Source organism: Monodelphis domestica, chromosome X, assembly GCF_027887165.1.
Source record: "Monodelphis domestica isolate mMonDom1 chromosome X, mMonDom1.pri, whole genome shotgun sequence".
NCBI lineage: Eukaryota > Metazoa > Chordata > Mammalia > Didelphimorphia > Didelphidae > Monodelphis > Monodelphis domestica.
Window position 1 is genome coordinate 52,564,388 of NC_077235.1, and position 17,741 is coordinate 52,582,128.

The 17,741-nt window shown below is 38.9% G+C and overlaps 1 protein-coding gene across 17 annotated transcripts in view; it reads left to right on the forward strand.

Annotated features, from left to right (window-relative positions):
* ENOX2 (ecto-NOX disulfide-thiol exchanger 2) overlaps nucleotides 1-17,741 on the forward strand; it is a 391,463-nt gene that overhangs the window by 189,418 nt on the left and 184,304 nt on the right. For 3 of the 17 annotated variants that reach the window (XM_016426671.2, XM_016426672.2, XM_056809179.1), the window contains exon 1: nucleotides 16,093-16,393. The exons of 13 other annotated variants lie outside the window; for them this stretch is intronic. Coding sequence is in view for 1 of the 4 variants with exons in the window: in XM_007507174.3 (XP_007507236.1) it covers nucleotides 16,336-16,393 (58 nt within the window). In the remaining 3 variants the exon portion in view is untranslated. Of the gene's footprint in view, nucleotides 1-16,092; nucleotides 16,394-17,741 lie in introns of those variants that run through there. One more of the 17 variants, XM_007507174.3, reaches the window with a different exon arrangement.

Genomic DNA, 17,741 nt, shown 5'->3' on the forward strand with positions numbered 1-17,741 from the left:
GGGAATAGCCTGTGAGCAAAGGCAATACATCTGCTGGGAAGGCTTGGGTCAAAGTGTAGCATCAGACTAGAAAGATGGGCTGGTTCATCAGCATTGGAACAGCTAGGGAGAAACAAGGACAGTCAGTGGTCCTGCTGGAACTGTGGTTTTAACCCCGTGGTTCTGGAAGACAGTTGGGAATTGGGGGGGAGGGACTCTTCAAGGAGCCAGTAGTTGGGAGCTGACTGAACAAATTGTGGTCCATGAATGTCATGGAATATTATTGTACTCTTGAGAGACAACAAATGAGAGGAATTCAGGGAGTGTGGATTGAGAACAAGTATGTCAGTGGCACATTGTCATGACCATTGTCCAACTTTCTTCTCACTGGTGCTTTTCAAATAATTCAATTGGAATTTTCCCTCATAGGATTCTCTCTGATTTTATCATGGAATTCAGTAAGAAAATAGGCCTCAAATTATAGAAGTTTGCTTCCTGGCCAAGTAAACAGGAAATCCCATTATGTTTATCCAGCCCAACTCCTTTGTTTTACAAATAAAGAAACTAAGGCCCAATAATTGACTTTATGAATATTTACTAAGCTCTGAATATATGCCAAGCACTGTGCTAAATTCTGAGAATATTAATTTCTTCCCTCAAGAATTGTTGTTCAGTCATTTTTGCCTGACTCTTCATATAGGCAAAGTTATTGGAGTTGTTTGCCATTTCCTTCTCTGACTCACTTTATAAATGAGGAAATTGAGGCAAACAGGGTGAAGTGACTGGCCCAGGATAATACACAACTAGCAAGTATCTGAGGCTAGATTTGAACTCAGGAAAATGTTATTCCTGACACCAGACCTGGTGCTCAATCCACAGGGCCACCTCACTGCCCTCACTATTCCCTCAAGGAACTTACCTTCAAAAGAGGAGACAATATATAAATAATTAGATATACACAAGATATATCAGAGTAGAAGGTAATCTCAGAAGGAAGGAACTAGTAGCTTGGGAAACTAGTAAGAAAGATCTCCTGCAGAAAGTAGGATTTAAGGTGAGTCTTGAAGTCAGGAAACCAAGAGGAGAAGGTGAGGAGAGTGAATATTCCAGGCATAGGAGGCAGTCACAACAAAAGTATGGACATGGGAGATGGAAAGAAGTGACTTTTTCTAAGGTCATATAGCAAGTCTGTGGAAAAGTTGGGATCAGAACCCAAGACTTGAGACACTAAGCTGCCACCTATTTCAGATTAAGATATTCTCTAGGGATATTCACATTTGTCTCATCTTGTGAGTTGGTTATTTTCTGGAGATATTCACACTGGTCCGCTCACCTGGTTAAGGTATTCACCAGACATATTCATGTTGGTTCTTTTGCCTGAGCTGCCTAAGACCCTGAGAGGATTCCACTCTGAGGCCAAACCCCTAGGGATGTTGATAACCTACCTGAACTTATTTTTTAATGACTGGATCATACTCCCTACACCAGGAATTATGAACTCCATGGCTGTCATTGTTGAAACCCCATTTTCCAGACTACTAGGTGGCTTGGTAGAGTCAGGCCTAGAGATGGGAGTTCCCAGGTTCAACTCTTGCCTCTGACATTTCCCAGCTGTGTGACCCTGGGCAAGTCACTTCACCCCCAGTGCCTAGCCCTTACCACTCTTCTGCCTGGGAACCACTACACTGTATTGGTTCTAAGGAGAAAGTAAGGATTTAAAAACAAAAAAAAAAAGAAACCCCATTCTTCATTGCCCACTCACCTATTTCTATGCCCCATAACCCATGTCTCCCCAACTCTTCCCCCCCCAGTCTCCCACCCCAAAGCTACCACCCTTTCCATGGTACTCTCTGGATTGCCTGCCCCATAGATAACAAGCTTGCTTTCATCTTAATTTTTTTAATTCCCTTCCCCTTCTAACTAATGGTTCTCCTTGAGACTCGGCCTCCTTGGCCTCCCTTTCCAGCCCTCATTTTTCTTTTGTTCCCTGCCTCCAGATACTGAAATTGGTGAAATTGGAATGTTCCTTATTCTCTGTTGCCAGTTCTAAGGTCTCTCCAGTCACTTGGTAATGCATCCTTTCTTGAAGTTTATTCAGGCCACTTATACTACTGGAAGTTGCCCCTTTTTTACCCAATGAATTCACTGTCCAACGTCTGTCCTCAGACTGGAGGACATCGGTGCACATTGTGATACTCCCTCAATTGCCCAGTTCCTCACTTTGCTCATTTCTAATGACCTGTCATCCACCCCACACACAGAGATGGTCATATCCTTGACCTTGCTGTCACTCACAAATAAAACATTTACCTGTTTACACACTCTGAAATTCCCTTCTCTAATCATAACCTCTTCCTCTGCCTGCAACCCCAAACTCTTAGCTATTTCCCCCAGGTCATTACTCCTAATCCACCATTTTTACATGATTTTTTTATTTTAAAAAACAAATGTAAGCATTTTCCTTAAAGTTTACTATTTGCTGGTAGTTTGTAGAGTTTTTGTCAAATAGCAGTAGTGTTTCTTGAGGATTGTACTGAAGCAAAGTAGAAAGTTGCTATGTATGATATTTGTCATTATCAACTTAAACCCTTTTACAACTTTTATTATATGCATTCTAATCCTGCTTTGTCTATAAGATATAGTCAGATACAACTCTGTGAAGGTTCTGATTTTTCCTTCCCCCTGTCTGTCAGTGTTTTATTCTGAGGTAAACTTTGGCACTATATACAAATCCCTGAACAGAAAAAAGGTACTCATCCCATTCCCATCTTAATAGTCTCTTGGTGATCCAGTTCAGCACTATTTTGGTCTCTTCTCCTGAGACCCTTACTCCACCTATCTCATTGAAGTTATTGCCCTGTAAAGTCTCAGCTTTGGGTTATTCCTACTATCCAATGGCTTTGAGCCTGTGTACTAGATTATGGCTAAGATCTCTTCCAGCCCTAGATCTGTTCTAGATCTAGTCAGGTTCTAAGTCTCCTTTCTTCTCTGAGCCTCAGTTTTTTTCTTAAAATTTTATTTAATTAGTCAATTTAGAACATTTTTCCTTGATTACAGGAATAATATTATTTCCCTCCCCTCCCCCCACCCCTTCCTGTAGCTGACTCATAATTCCACTGGATTTTACATGTGTCCTTGATCAAAACCTATTTCCATTTTGTTGATCACATTAGGGTGATCATTTAGAGTCTACATCCCCAATCATACACCCCTCAACCCACGTAATAAAGCAGTTGTTTTTCTTCTGTGTTTCTGCTTCCACAATTCTTCCTCTGAATGTGGATAGCATCTTTCTTATAACTCCCTCCAAATTGTCCTGGGTCATTGTACTGCTGCTTGTAGAAAAGTCCATTACATTCAATTGTGCCATCGTATATCAGTCACTGTGTACAATGTTCTCCTGGTTCTGCTCCTTTCGCTCTGCATGACTTCCTGGAGGTCGTTCCAGTTCCCATGGAATTCCCCCAGTTCATTATTCCTTTGGGCACAATAGTATTCCATCACCAACAGATACCACAATTTGTTCAGCCATTCCCCAATTGATGGGCAGCCCCTCATTTTCCAATTTTTTGCTGCCACAAAGAGTGCAGCTATGAATATTCTTATATAGATCTTTTCCCTTACTATCTCTTTGGGGTACAAACCCAGCAGTGCTATAGCTGGATCAAAGGGCAGACAGTCTTCTAGCACCCTTTGGGCATAGTTCCAAATTGCCCTCCAGAAAGGTTGGATCAATTCACAATTCCACCAGCAATGAATTAATGTCCCAACATTGCCACATCAACTCCAACATTCCTAGCTTTACTGTCATGTTAGCCAATCTGCTAGGTGTGAGGTGATACCTCAGAGTTATTTTGATTTGCATTTCTCTGATCATAAGAGATTTAGAACACTTTTTCATGTGCTTATTAATAGTTTTGATTTCTTTATCTGAAAATTGTCTATTCATGTCCCTTGTCCATTTATCAATTGGGGAATGGCTTGATTTTTGTACAATTGATTTAGCTCTTTATAAATTTGAGTAATTAGACTTTTGTCAGAAGTTTTTGTTACGAAGATTTTTCCCAATTTGTTGCATCACTTCTTATTTTGGTTGCATTGGTTTTGTTCTTAAAACTTTTTAATTTAATGTAATAAAAATTATTTATGTACATTTTGTAATTTTTTCTAGCTCTTGCTTGGTCTTAAAATTTTTCCTTTCCTGAAGATCTGACAAGTATACTATTCTGTATTCACCTAATTTACTTATAGTTTTCTTCTTTATATTCAAGTCATTCGCCCATTCTAAATTTATCTTGGTGTAGGGTGAGATGTTGATCCAAACCCAATTTCTCCCATTATGTCTTCCAATTTTCCCAGCAGTTTTTGTCAAATAGTGGATTTTTGTCCCAAAAGCTGGGAACTTCGGATTTATCATACACAGTCTTGCTGAGGTCACTTACCACGAGTCTATTCTGTTGATCCTCCTTGCTGTCACTTAGCCAGTACAATATTGTTTTGATGACCACTGATTTATAGTACAGTTTAAGATCTGGTACTGCTAGGCCACCTTCCTACAAATTTTTTTCATTATTTCCCTGGATATCCCTGATTTTTTGTTCTTCCAAATGAACTTTGATGTTTTTTTTTCTAATTCAGTAAAAAAGGTTTTTGGTAGTTCAATAGGTATGGCACTAAATAAGTAAATAAGTTTGGGTAGGATTGTCATTTTTATTATGTTAGCTCATCCTACACATGAGCAATTAATATTTTTCCTATTGTTTAGATCTAGTTTTAATTGTGTGGAGAGTGTTTTGTAGTTGTGTTCATATAGATCCTGTGTTTGTCTCTGCAGATAGATTCCCAAATATTTTATATTGTCTAGGGTGATTTTAAATGGACTTTCTCTTTCTAATTCTTGTTGCTGAGATGTGTTGGAAATATATAGAAATGCTTATGACTTATGTGGGTTTATTTTGTATCCTGCAACTTTGCTAAAGTTTTTGATTATTTCAACTAGCTTTTTGGTTGATTCTCTAGGATTCTTTAAGTAGACCATCATATCATCTGCAAAGAGTGATAGTTTGGTCTCCTCATTGCCTATTTTAATCCCATCAATTTCTTTTTCTTTTCTAATTGCTACAGCTAGTGTTTCTAGTACAATGTTAAATAATAGAGGTGATAATGGGCATCCTTGTTTCCCTCCCGATCTTAATGGGAAGGCTTCTAGTTTATCTCCATTGCAGATGATATTTGCTGATGGTTTTAGAAATATACTGTTCTTTTTTTTAGGAAAGGTCCTTCTATTCCTATACTTTCTAGTGTTTTCAATAGGAATGGGTGTTGTATTTTGTCTAAGGCTTTTTCTGCATCCATTGAGATAAACATGTGATTTTTTTTTGGTTTCCCTGTTGATATGGTCAATTATGTGGATGGTTTTCCTAATATTGAACCATCCTTGCATTCCTGGTATAAATCCCACTTGATCACAATGAATAACCCTTGTGATGACTTGCTGGAGTCTTTGTTCTAGTATTGTAGTTAAGATTTTTGCATCTATGTTCCTTAAGGAGATTGGTCTATAATTTTCTTTTCTCTGTTTTTGACCTTTCTGGCTTTGGAATCAGTACCATATTTGTGTCTTAAAAGGAATTTAGTAGAACTCTTTCTTTTCTTATTATATCAAATAGTTTGTATAGTTTTGGGATTAGCTGTTCTTTGAATGTTTGATAGAGAATCCAGTAGGCCCTGGGGATTTTTTCTTAGGGAGTTCTTTGATGGCTTGTTCAATTTCTTTTTCTGAAACAGGATTATTTAAGTATTCTATTTCTTCTTCTGTTAATATAGGCAATTTACATTTTTGTAAATATTCATCCATATCACCTAGATTTCCATATTTGTTGCCATATAATTGGGCAAAATAGTTTTTAATGATTGCCTCAATTTCCTCTTCATTAGGGATGAGGTCTCCCTTTTCATCTTTAATACTATTAATTTGGTTTTCTTCGTTCCTTTTTATTAGATTGACCAGTACTTTGTCTATTTTGTTTGTTTTTTTTTGAAATACCAGCTTCTAGTCTTATTTATTAATTCAATAGTTCTTTCACTTTCAATTTTATTAATTTCTCCTTTAATTTTTAGGATCTCTAATTTAGTTTTCATCTGAAGATTTTTAATTTGTTCGCTTTCAAGTTTTTTTATTTGCATGTCCAATTCATTGATCTCTGCCCTCCCTAATTTGTTAATATATGAACTCAAGGATATAAATTTCTCCCTGAGTATTGCTTTGGCTGCATGACATAGATTTTGAAAGTATGTCTCATTATTGTCATTTTCTTCAATGAAATTATTAATCATGTCTATGATTTGTTCTTTAACCGATTTTGGAGAATCATATTATTTAATTTCCAGTTATTTTTTTATTTGCCTCTCCATGTATCCTTACTAATTATTATTTTATTGCATTATGATCTGAAAACGTTGCATTTATTATTTCTGCTCTTTTGCACTTGTTTGCCATGTTTCTATGCCCTAGTATATGGTTAATATTTGTGAATGTACCATGTACTGCTGAAAAGAAGGTGTATTCCTTTTTATCCCTATTATTTTTCTCCACATATCTATTAACTCTAGTTTTTCTAAGATTTCATTCACATCTCTTACCTTTCTCATTTATTTTTTGGTTTGATTTATCTAGATCTGATAGAGGAAGGTTCAGGTCTCCCACTAGTATTGTTTTACTCTCTATTTCCTCCTTCAACTCCACTAGTTTCTCCTTTAGAAATTTGGATGCTATACCGTTTGGTGCATACATGTTGATTACTGATATTTCCTCATTATCTATGCTGCCTTTTATCAGGATGTAATTACCTTCTCTATCTCTTTTGATCATATCTATTTTTACTTTGGATTTGTCAGATATCATGATTGTGACTCCTGCCTTCTTTTCTCAGTTGAGGCCCAATAGATTTTGCTCCAACTTTTAATCCTTACCCAGTGAGTATCTACCTGCCTCATGTGTGTTTCTTGTAGACAACATATGGTAGAATTTTGTTTTCTAATTCACTTTGCTATCTGCTTCTGTTTTATGGGCAAGTTCATCCCATTCTGTTCAAAGTTATGATTGCCACTTGTGTATTCCTCAACATTTTAACATCCTCTCCTAGTTCTGCCCTTTCTTCTTTCACTATTTCTTTTTAAACCAGTGTTTTGCTTTTAATCAGCCCCCCTAATCCCCACCATTATTATACTTCCCTTTTGACCCCCTCCCTTTTTGTTCCCTTCTTATTTTTTTCAGGTCTGTTAAGTTCCCTCCCCCTCCCTTTTGCTTCTTTTTTGTACTCCCTGCCCCACCATACCCCTTAGTTTTTCCCTTCTCATTTTCCCTGTAGGGTAATAAAGAATTCAATACCCCAATGAATCTAAATGCTCTACCCTCTCAGAATTGATTCCCCTGAGAGTAAGGTTTAAGTATTACCTATTAACGCTCTCTTCCTCTCCTTCTTATAATAATATACTTCACCTCACCCACCCAAGGTATTGTGTGATATAGATTATCCTATTCATCTTATTCCTTCAAGTTTCTCTTGGTGCCATCTTCTATTCCCCTTCTCCTCTTTTTTTTTTTACATATCGTCTTAGACCACTTATTACACCAATTTCTACCTATTAATGATTCTTCTATTTACTATAATAGTGAATATAATTTTTGAGAGTTAAAAATAACATTTTCCCTATATTAATATAAGTAATTTGATCTTATTGAAGCCTTGAAAGAAAAAAATTAATAAAAACAATTTTTTTCTTTTCCCTCTTTTTGTTATTTACCTTTTCATGTTTCTCTTGAGCTTTGTGTTTGCATATCAAACTTTCCACTTAGTTCTGGTCTTTTCTTTACAAATACTTGGAAATCTTCTATTTTTTTGAATGCCCATACTTTTCTCTAGAAGTATATAGTCAGTTTTGATGGGTAGGTGATCCTTAGTTAAAGACCCAATTCTCTTGCCTTTCTGAATATCATATTTCAAGCTTTGTGGTCTTTTAGTGTGGAAGATGCCAGGTCTTGTGTGATCCTGATTGGTGCTCCTTAATATCTGAATTGTCTCTTTCTGGCTTCTTGTAATATTTTCTCCTTAGCTTGGAAGCTCTTGAATTTGGCAATTACATTCCTGGGAGTTGTCTTTTGAGGATTTAGTGTAGAGGGTATTCTGTGAACTTTTTCCAGTGTCTATTTTGCCCTCTTGTTCAAGAATATCAGGGCAGTTTTCTTGGATAATTTCTTGTAGTATGAGGTCAAGATTTCTGTTCATTTCTAGCTTTCCAGGTAGACCAATGATTCTCAAATTGTCTCTCCTTCCTCTGTTTTCCTGATCTGTCATCTTCTCAGTGAGATATTTCATGTTTCCTTCTATTTTGTCAGTCTTTTCACTTTGCTTCATTAATTTTTGCTGTTTTGTGATATCATTGGCTTCCAACTGCCCAATTCTGGTCTTTAAAGACTGGTTTTCCACTATAATCTTTTTGATTTTTCCTTTTAGGTTTGGTCTATCTTGCTTTTCATGGCTTCCAGCTGTTTAATTGCGTTCTCTGGTTTATTTATCATTTCATTTGATTTCTGGGCTTCTTTCTCCAATTGGGAGAAATACTGTCTTTTAGACTGTTATTTTCTTTTTGAACTATTTCCAACTTTTCTTGCCAAAACTCCTCCATTTTTCTCAAAATCTCAGATTTAAATTCTTCAAGAGTTTGTGGCCAATTTCCGGTTTTTTGAAGGTTTATATGCATTTAATTTTTTGTTGTCCTCTGCTGTTTCCTCTGTGGTCTGGGTTTTTCTCTATAAAAATTATCCAAGGTTAAAGCCTTCTTTTTGATCTTTTTGGTGGTTGGAAGTTGTATTTTCTGGGCATTGTTTGCCATCACTATGTGGGTTTTTCCCCCTTTCCATTCAGGAATCTGAGTGAGGAGGGCAGGCTCTCTGTCTATGGAGCTAAGGAGAGCAGTTTTTGCCTGAGGCCACCTCTCAGAACTCTGTGGCTTCTACTTTGTGATGCCCCTCTCTGGGCTATCTCTGCACCCAAGGTCTACACTCTTCAGCCCGCTGGGGCCTCAGGCCTAGCTGCTCTCAGGGGTCAGTCCTTCATGGTCTTAGTCAGCTGCCAAGGATCTAGAGGTGCCCCTCGCTCGCTCACTGATTCTATTGTGCTGGCTCTGAGTCTGGCTCCATAAGTGGGGTGGGAGAGGGTTGATCAGCTCGTGTTTTGGTAGAAGATATTTCACCCCCTTATAGTGTGGAAATGCCCATATTCCACACACATTCAATGCTGCACCCTACTGTGAAGTCCCTTTGTTCATATGTATTTGTTTTGGGGGCTTTTTTGGCCTTTTGAGGTAGTCTATTTCAGTAGGTGGTGAGGGGAGGAAGAGTCCTGGGTCCTACACTGGTGCCATGTTTACCCAGAAGTCTGGACCTCAGTTTTATTATCTGTAAAATGAAAGGATTGTAGTAGATTATTGCTATGATCTCTGTGAGGAAATTTACCACCCAGCCCCTTTGATGTCGCAAATGTGACACCATCTTCTGGCAACAACCTGTATGTCTGGTGTCCCTTGCACATCCAGTCTGAATGTCAGCGGGCAACATAGCAAGGGAGAAAGGAGCTAGTTGAACTGCAAAGTTTCCACATGGAAGGAAGAGGCCCTATTGGCTTCCAGGATAGAGATAAATGAGATGTACAAAGTGGTTCCTGTGGTAAGGAGGTTTAGGCCTTAGTCAGCAAAATGGAGGCTCATCCTTTCCTTTCTGATTAATGAAAATAATAAAATTCAAAGCCTATGTCTCAATTTAAATCCTAATAGATCCCTTCCAGTTGTACATCTGTTATGCACAGAACTCAGTCCAGTGGATTTCTACAGGGAGTGAGATTTCAACTCAATGTAAGAAAGTCTTTTATACTAATCAGAGCTGCCACTGATAGAGAAAAGGCTGCCTCATTAATAGTGAATATCTCAAAATGAGAGGTGTCTTGATGATCAGAACAATGTAAAAGGAAGAAATAACAGCAAAAACTGAGCCCTGTATAATTATAATGCCAAACTTGGCCTCAGAGAAAGGATGGCTCCCTCCCTTCTTTACAGAGGTTATGAGTATGGAACACTACTATGTACATTGTCAGATTCTGGCGAGTAGGAGAGGGGGGAAGAAGAATTAATTGGGAAATAAAGGTGATATAAAAGCAAAAGTCATCAATAACACTTTAAAACAATAGCATTCTTAGAGCAGATGCTGAATGATGACCATTGTGCCTAGGATAAAGGTTAATCAAGACTATTTTGACCTTTAAGGTTAGCTCCTTTGACCCCTTTAGATTTCCACTGAATAAAATCTCCAGGAACTAGAAATCATTTATAAAATGGTGTTGAAAAGAGAATATGAAATTTGGAATTATGAGAACTGTACTGGAAGGCCCACTCTGCTATTTATTACTTTGGATGAGTCACTTTTCATCTCTCATCCTCAGTCTGCTCATCTGTAAAATGAGGGACTTGGACTAGATCAAAGGTTCTAGGGTAGTGATGGTGAACCTTTTAGAGACTGAGTGCCCAAAGGGCAACCTTCATGCCACATGTGAATCCCCTACTTTATTCCAGACAGGAGAGGGAGGAAGTGCTCCCATTGAGCTTCTGGGCAGAGGAGTGATGGGAGAAATGCCCTGAGGTACTCATGGAGAGGGGAAGAGACAAACTCTCCCCAGCCCATGTGTCATAGGTTTGCCAACACAGATCTAGGTCTTTTTGGTATCTTGGATTCCTTAGATAGTCAGTCTGGTGAAGCCTATGGATGGGCCTCTTCTCAGAATTGGCTTTTGTAATGCCTAAAATAAAATCTATAGGAATCCACAGGAAGAAAATTCTTTTTTTTCCTTTTAAACATTATTTTATTTGGTCATTTTCAAACATTATTCATTGGGAAAAAAGATCATTTTCTTTTCCTCCCCCCCTCCCACCACTCCTCCTATAGCTGACGCGTGATTCCACTGGGAATCACATGTGTCCTTGATTTGAACCCATTTCCATGTTGTTGGTATTTGCATTAGGGTGTTCATTTAGAGTCTCTCCTCAATCATATCCCCTCAACCCCTGTAGTCATGCAATTGCTTTTCCTCGGTGTTTTTACTCCCACAGTTTGTCCTCTGTGAATAGTGTTTTATCTCCATGATCCCTGCAGATTGTTCAGGGACATTGCATTGACACTAATAGAGAAGTCCATTACGTTTGATTGAACCAGAGTGTATCAGTCTCTGTGTACAATGTTTTCCTGGTTCTGCTCCTTTTGCTCTGCATCACTTCCTGGAGGTTGTTCCAGTCTCCATGGAATTCCTCCACTTTATTATTCCTTTTAGCACAATAGTATTCCATCACCAACATAGGCCACAATTTGTTCAGCCATTCCCCAATTGAAGGGCATCCCCTCATTTTCCAATTTTTGGCCACAACAAAGAGTGCAGCTATGAATATTCTTGTACAAGTCTTTTTCCTTATTATCTCTTTGGAGTACAAACCCAGCAGTGCTATGGCTGGATCAAAGGGCAGACAGTCTTTTATTGCCCTTTGGGCATAGTTCCAAATTGCCCTCCAGAATGGTTGGATCAATTCACAACTCCACCAGCAATGCATTAATGTCCCCACTTTGCCACATCTCCTCCAACATTCATTACTTCCCTTTGCTGTCATGTTAGCCAATCTGCAAGTGTGAGGTAATACCCCAGAGGTGTTTTGATTTGCATCTCTCTGACTATCAGAGATGTAGAGCACTTTTTCATGTGCTTATTAATAGTTTTGATTTCTTTGGCTGAAAACTGCCTGTTCATGTCCCTTGCCCATTTATCAATTGGAGAATGGCTTGATTTTTTTGTACAATTGGTTTAGCTCTTTATAAATTTGAGTAATTAGACCTTTGTCAGAGGTTTTTCTAATGAAGATTGTTTCCCAATTTGTTGCTTTCCTTCTCATTTTGGTTACATTGATTTTGTTTGTACAAAAACTTTTTAATTTGATGTAATCAAAATTATTTATTTTACATTTTGTGACTCTTTCTATGTCTTGCATGGTTTTAAAGTCTTTCCCTTCCCAAAGGTCTGACATGTATATTATTCTGAGTTTATCTTGGTGTAGGGTGTGAGGTGTTGATCCAGACCTAATCTCTCCCACACTGTCTTCCAGTTTTCCCAGCAGTAAGAAAATTCTTTTGAAAGACAATTATCAAAATCTTTTTATAATAGCTCTAGACTATAGGTTAAGAAATTGTTCTAGATGATCTTTTGAGTCCCTTCCAGTTTTTAATTCTATTTTATAATCTCTTCAGTACCTAAATATGATATGCCTGTGCATGGTCCTTTCAACACAATCAAAATAATACTGCCATGTTGTGTTTTCTTGTATTTGTCTGTTAAAGGCTTCCTCTAGGTCTTGGCAGAAGAGATTCTTTAAGAAGTAGAGGTAGCAAAGGAATAAATGTAGTTCATTTTTCTTTTAGCTATGTGATTGTGGACAAGTCCCATAACAAACTCTAGAGCCTCAGTTTTCTCCTCTGCAAAGTGGAATAATACTCAAAATTCACTGCCAGATCATATCATAATGCTACTGTTAAGGTGATTTAGCAAACCTTCAAATTCTCTACAAAGAGCCATTGGTACCATTCTGGTTAAAGTGTCAGTAGCTCTTATGTAGCAATGTTTGTTAATTAGAAACACAAGTCAGTGTGGAGCAAAAACACATTTGCTCCAGGCACCCAAGGAAATCTATCAATCTCTGGATTTCTTTATTGTTTGTTGGGCTCGGAAGAAGCCCAAAGCACTTATGTCATATCCTTGTGGAAGGAGTAGTATCAAGACACCTCTTGGGAGCAGCTGGGTGGCTCAGTGGATTGAGAGCCAGGCCTAGAGACGGGAGGTCCTAGGTTCAAATCTGGCCTCAGACACTTCCCAGCTGTGTGACCCTGGGCAAGTCACTTAACCTCCATTGCCTAGCCCTTACCACTCTTCTGCCTTGGAACCAAGACAGAAGGTGAGGGTTATAAGAAAGACCCCTCTATTCTTTCTCTATCAATGCATGTGAGAGACATGGACTTGATCTGTTGACATGTTAGATTCTGGGTGTTATATGAACTTCTTGGTATTGTGTCAGCTGAATTAGTCCATGAATATTGTGTTTTTACCTCTTAACCCAGTGTGCTGTGTCTCCAGTATAAATTAACTAGGAGGCCAGTTTGAGTCTCAGCTTGCTCCTCAGTAAAATGAGAGGTATGGACTAGATGACCCTTTAAGGTTCTTTCTCTTTTTTTGAAATCCGTACGTTCTGTCTTAGACTCAATACCGTGTATTGATTTCAAGGCAGAAGTATGGCAAGGGCTAGGCAAGGGGGTTAAGTGATTTGACCAGAAAGTGGCTGAGGCCAGATTTTAAGGTCCTTTCTAACAGGAAATCTTGGGTCCTGTCCAGAACCTGAAGTCTGCAAGGAGAGAGAGCCCAATAGCATCTCTTCACATTAGCTGGAATTTTTGTTTCATCATACCTGGCCTCTAGCAACACAGACACATTTGGTGATTCAACAATAATTTCTGAAGTAAATTCTATGCCCAAAGCCCTGCATTAGGGCACTGGTGGAGATTCAGAAAGAAAGCCCAGTCTCTGCCTTAATGGAACTCACATTATACCAGTAGGGGTGGAGGAGGTGGGAGAGGTAAACAATACAAAATATAAATAGGCCCAGCTCAATAATTCTCACTCACACCACCATTGGATCTGTGAAGTCACTGTTCCCTCCAGCAGTATATAAATTCACCAATCTCTTCCTGTTCTTCCTCCATATCCTCCCCTGAATTGCATTTTTAAATGTGAGTACCTTGAGGGCAGGGCAGGAACTGTTTCTAACTCTTGGTGTATACCCAGTGTTAAGCATAGTACCTGGCCCCCAGGAAATTCTCCATCAATGCTTGTTGACTGAGTCACAGAGGATCCACCCAATGAGCTTGGGGCATTCTTTCCTGATTGACTGCCTACCTGTTATCCTTGTGGAGAGAAATGTACACAGCCATATAACAAACCCTAGATCCTGGCTATGGTGCAGAATAAATTGTTAGGAAAAGTGCAAGGGAGTATAAGGTGCTGTGTCTGAGGCTAGAGAAGGAAAGCACGTGTCCAGCTCAGGGAATCAGGGAAGATTCCTGGAAGAAAGGATATTTGAGATGGGCCTCAGAGGGTAGGTAGGATTTCAAGAGTTAGAGATGGAAGATTAGCACACAGTACACACACAGAGCAGCAGGATGAAAAGCCTAAAGAGAAGAGAGCAGGGAATATGTAGAAGCGATAGCAGGTGACCCAAATTGGACAAAAAACACACACACATGAGTGGTAGTAGTGGTAGTGAGTGGTATGAGATCAGTTTGGAAAGGCAGGAAGGGAGGGACAGCTAGTCCCTGTTGAGGACCTTGAATACCAAGTTAACAAGGTTTGATTTTCTTCCAAGCTATAGGGAGCTATGGCGGGATTGTAAAAGAGCATTGGCATGACTATATCCATATGAATTAATTGGTAGAATGTATTTTAAAAAACTGAGCAAGACTCAGAGCCAACTCAAACTGATGTACCAATATGCCAGCAAAAATATATATTAAATCATTCCTGGTTTTCTAAAGACCAAGGGAGTTGTAGCAGCATTTGATAAATAAGGGCTATCTGTTAGTCTGAACTCTGAATCAGATTTCAGCCATACGAATCCATGGAAGGGAGAGAGAAATACTACAGCAATGCCTACGGCATCTTCAGGGCTCTGAGCACATTCTGCCCAATCTCCTATTCCTTATGAATCCACAGTCCTCCATAGGAATATAGCCAGAGGGTTGATCACTTGCCCATAAGGGAACACACCTGTCTCTGGTGAAAGAGCAAGACTCACATCATCATTCACTGGGGACTAGATAGTAAACCAATGGCCAAGCCCTTTCGGGAATCATAATCTGGGGGAATACTTACCTTTCATTGGGGTTGAGATGGAAATGAGAATTTAGGAGCATAGAGCAGGGATGTCATAACTTCAGAAGGTCCAACTTTCTCATTTTACATGTGGAAAAATTACCCAAAGCCCTCAGAGGGGATGTGACTTGATCTAGGTTACATGGATAATAGTAATGACTATAAGCAGCACAATAGATTAAACACAGGGCCTTGAGTCAGAAAGACCTGAGTTCAAGTCCAGCCTCAGACATTTTAGTTTTCAGTTCTTTACATTTACTAAACATGTACTATCTGCCCTTGTCATTCAGTCACTACCTACCTCAGTTTCCTCATCTGTAAAACAAGGATAATAATATTTTCCATGTACTTTCCAGAGTCATTGTAAGGACTGGATGAGATAATAATTATAAAGTACTTGGCATAGTGCCTGGCACATAGTAAAATAATGTACACATAGTAATTATTACATTTAATTATAATAGTTGGTATATAGCACTTTTAGGTTTGTGCATGGCTTTGCAAACTTCTTTATTTGAGCCTAACAGCCCTGTGAAGTAAGTGTTTATAGGTACTATGATTCCCATTTTATAGACAAAGAAACTGAGGTTAAGTGACTTGTCCGTGGTCAGACAGTTTGTAAGTGGCCGAGGTAAGATTTGAACCCAGATCTTCTGATTCCAAGTTTAACATTGTAGTATATCCAGTACCCTGCAGATCTTGTACTGATAGAATTCATCGTGGACATGGACCAGCAAAAATGTCTCCCCTTCCCTCCCCATCTCCTCTCTTGCTTCCCCTCTCCAGCCCCATCTCACAACTTTTGGGATGCTGTGAACTTGGAATAAATCTTCCAAAGGGCTGCCTGCAAAGTACTTGAGCCATCCACAATTCTTATTTGAAATTTGAATTTAATTTTAAAAGATTAAATTTCTGTTCATTAGTGAATTCTAATTGAGTGTTTCATTGAACTCTTTTTAACTATGGCAGAAAGTAGCCTCACAAATGAGATAATAATTGTAAAATACTTAGCACAGTGCCTGGCATGTAATAGGTGCTTAATAAATGCTTCTTTCCCTTTTTGCTGTTATGTTTTGTTTCTTTATTTAGACCTTCCAAATAAGGCTGGCTCTCCAGGGGTTCCCTACTTAATATTCAGTAGCCAGTGATTGGCCAGGAAGGTTACTTACCCAGAATTCTTAGTATCTTCAATATTCCAAAAAAGGAAAACCTTGCTTTATTGTATCTTGGTAGCCACACAGTACAGAAGCAAACAAGGCAGGTCGTCTTAAGCTCTGCTGTTAGACTTTTTGAGAATTTTGCCTTGTACTCTTTCTAACCACATTATTAGAAACAAAAATGTAAAGAAATGGATAAAGAAGAGATATGTGTATTCTATCTATCAGCAACTTGTTGTCCAGCAATAGGTAAGTTTGATTTCTTTCTCTTGAGAGTTCATTTGGGTCTCACTGTGAGAAACAAAGCTGCTCCAGGGCAGGGGTTATAGAGTTGAGATTGGAAGCCTTGGTGGAGGAGGTAGGTAGGTTCTGATTTGAGTCTGGAGAGCAGAGGGAAAGGGGAGATTCAGTTCTTGTTTTATTTTAGAGAGATTCTGGGGTTGGGGTTACTGGGAAGGGGGGAGTTTGACTGGTTTCAGTTTAGATAAATGATATGGGTAGCTTGAAAAATGCACTTGGTGTTTAGTTTGTAGCAAAATGAAGGTGTGGGGAGGCTAGGAGTCTGGCTAGAAACTCATGTAACAATTAGTCATTGCTTAGAGCCAATGAAAATTGTTTCCAGCTGAGGAAAGCCAATAAGAAATCAGTTCAGATTCAAAGAAGTTGAGTGTTCCATGAGGGTGGGGGTGGGGGAGAGGAGAGGGAGAGGGGCGGGGTGTCAAAATCAACCTAAGAAGAATTTTCCAAGTAGAGTTTCAGTAGAAAATGGACTCCTTGAGAACAGGGGCTAGTTGGTGGTGGTGGAGGTGGTTTTAACATGCAGTGTGTGGATTCTGAATGTTCAGAGCTTCCTCTTCAACTGGCACTTAATAAATGTTTGCCCAGTTGAATTGTTAAATGGGACTATTGTGGCTTGTGACTATTCATAGCCACATGTCTGCAAGTCTCTGTATTTACACATTCATTCAACAAACATTTTCTCAGTGCATACTAAAGGCAGCTAAGTAGTACCCAGTAGAGAGAGCACTGCCCCCCCCAGTGAAGAAGGTCTAAGTTGAAATCCAGCTTCAGACACTTTAGCTCTGGGATCCTGGGCAAGTCACTTCACCTTTATCTGCCTTAGTTTCCTCACCTGTAAAAAGGGGGTAACGATAGCACCAACTTCCTAGGATTGTAAGAATCAAAGGGAAATTTTGTAAAGTACTTAGCCCAGTATTTAGCATATAGTACATGCTTTCTTTCCCTTAATATGTGCCAAGCACAGTGCAACATACTGGGTTTACAAAGAAAAGTGATTGTTTCCCCTTCAAAGGGAGCCTGACCATCCACACATCCTCATTTTCCTCCCCTTTAAATAAATCAAAGAGCTTAGACTCAACCTCTGAATCTTCTAGCTTTTCATCTAGGGTGTTATCATTTCACCACTAATCTTATGTAAGTTAGAACTTTTGGGCCTCCGTAGTTTCCCAGGGCTAGAGAAATAGTTCATTTTGTAGATTTGTTGCCCTCGGTATCTGGCGTTCTTTGAGAATAGCTATTGTTCAAGAGAGTTTTGCCTTTTAAATCTAGTTAGGAGAGAAGCTTAATGGGAGACCCT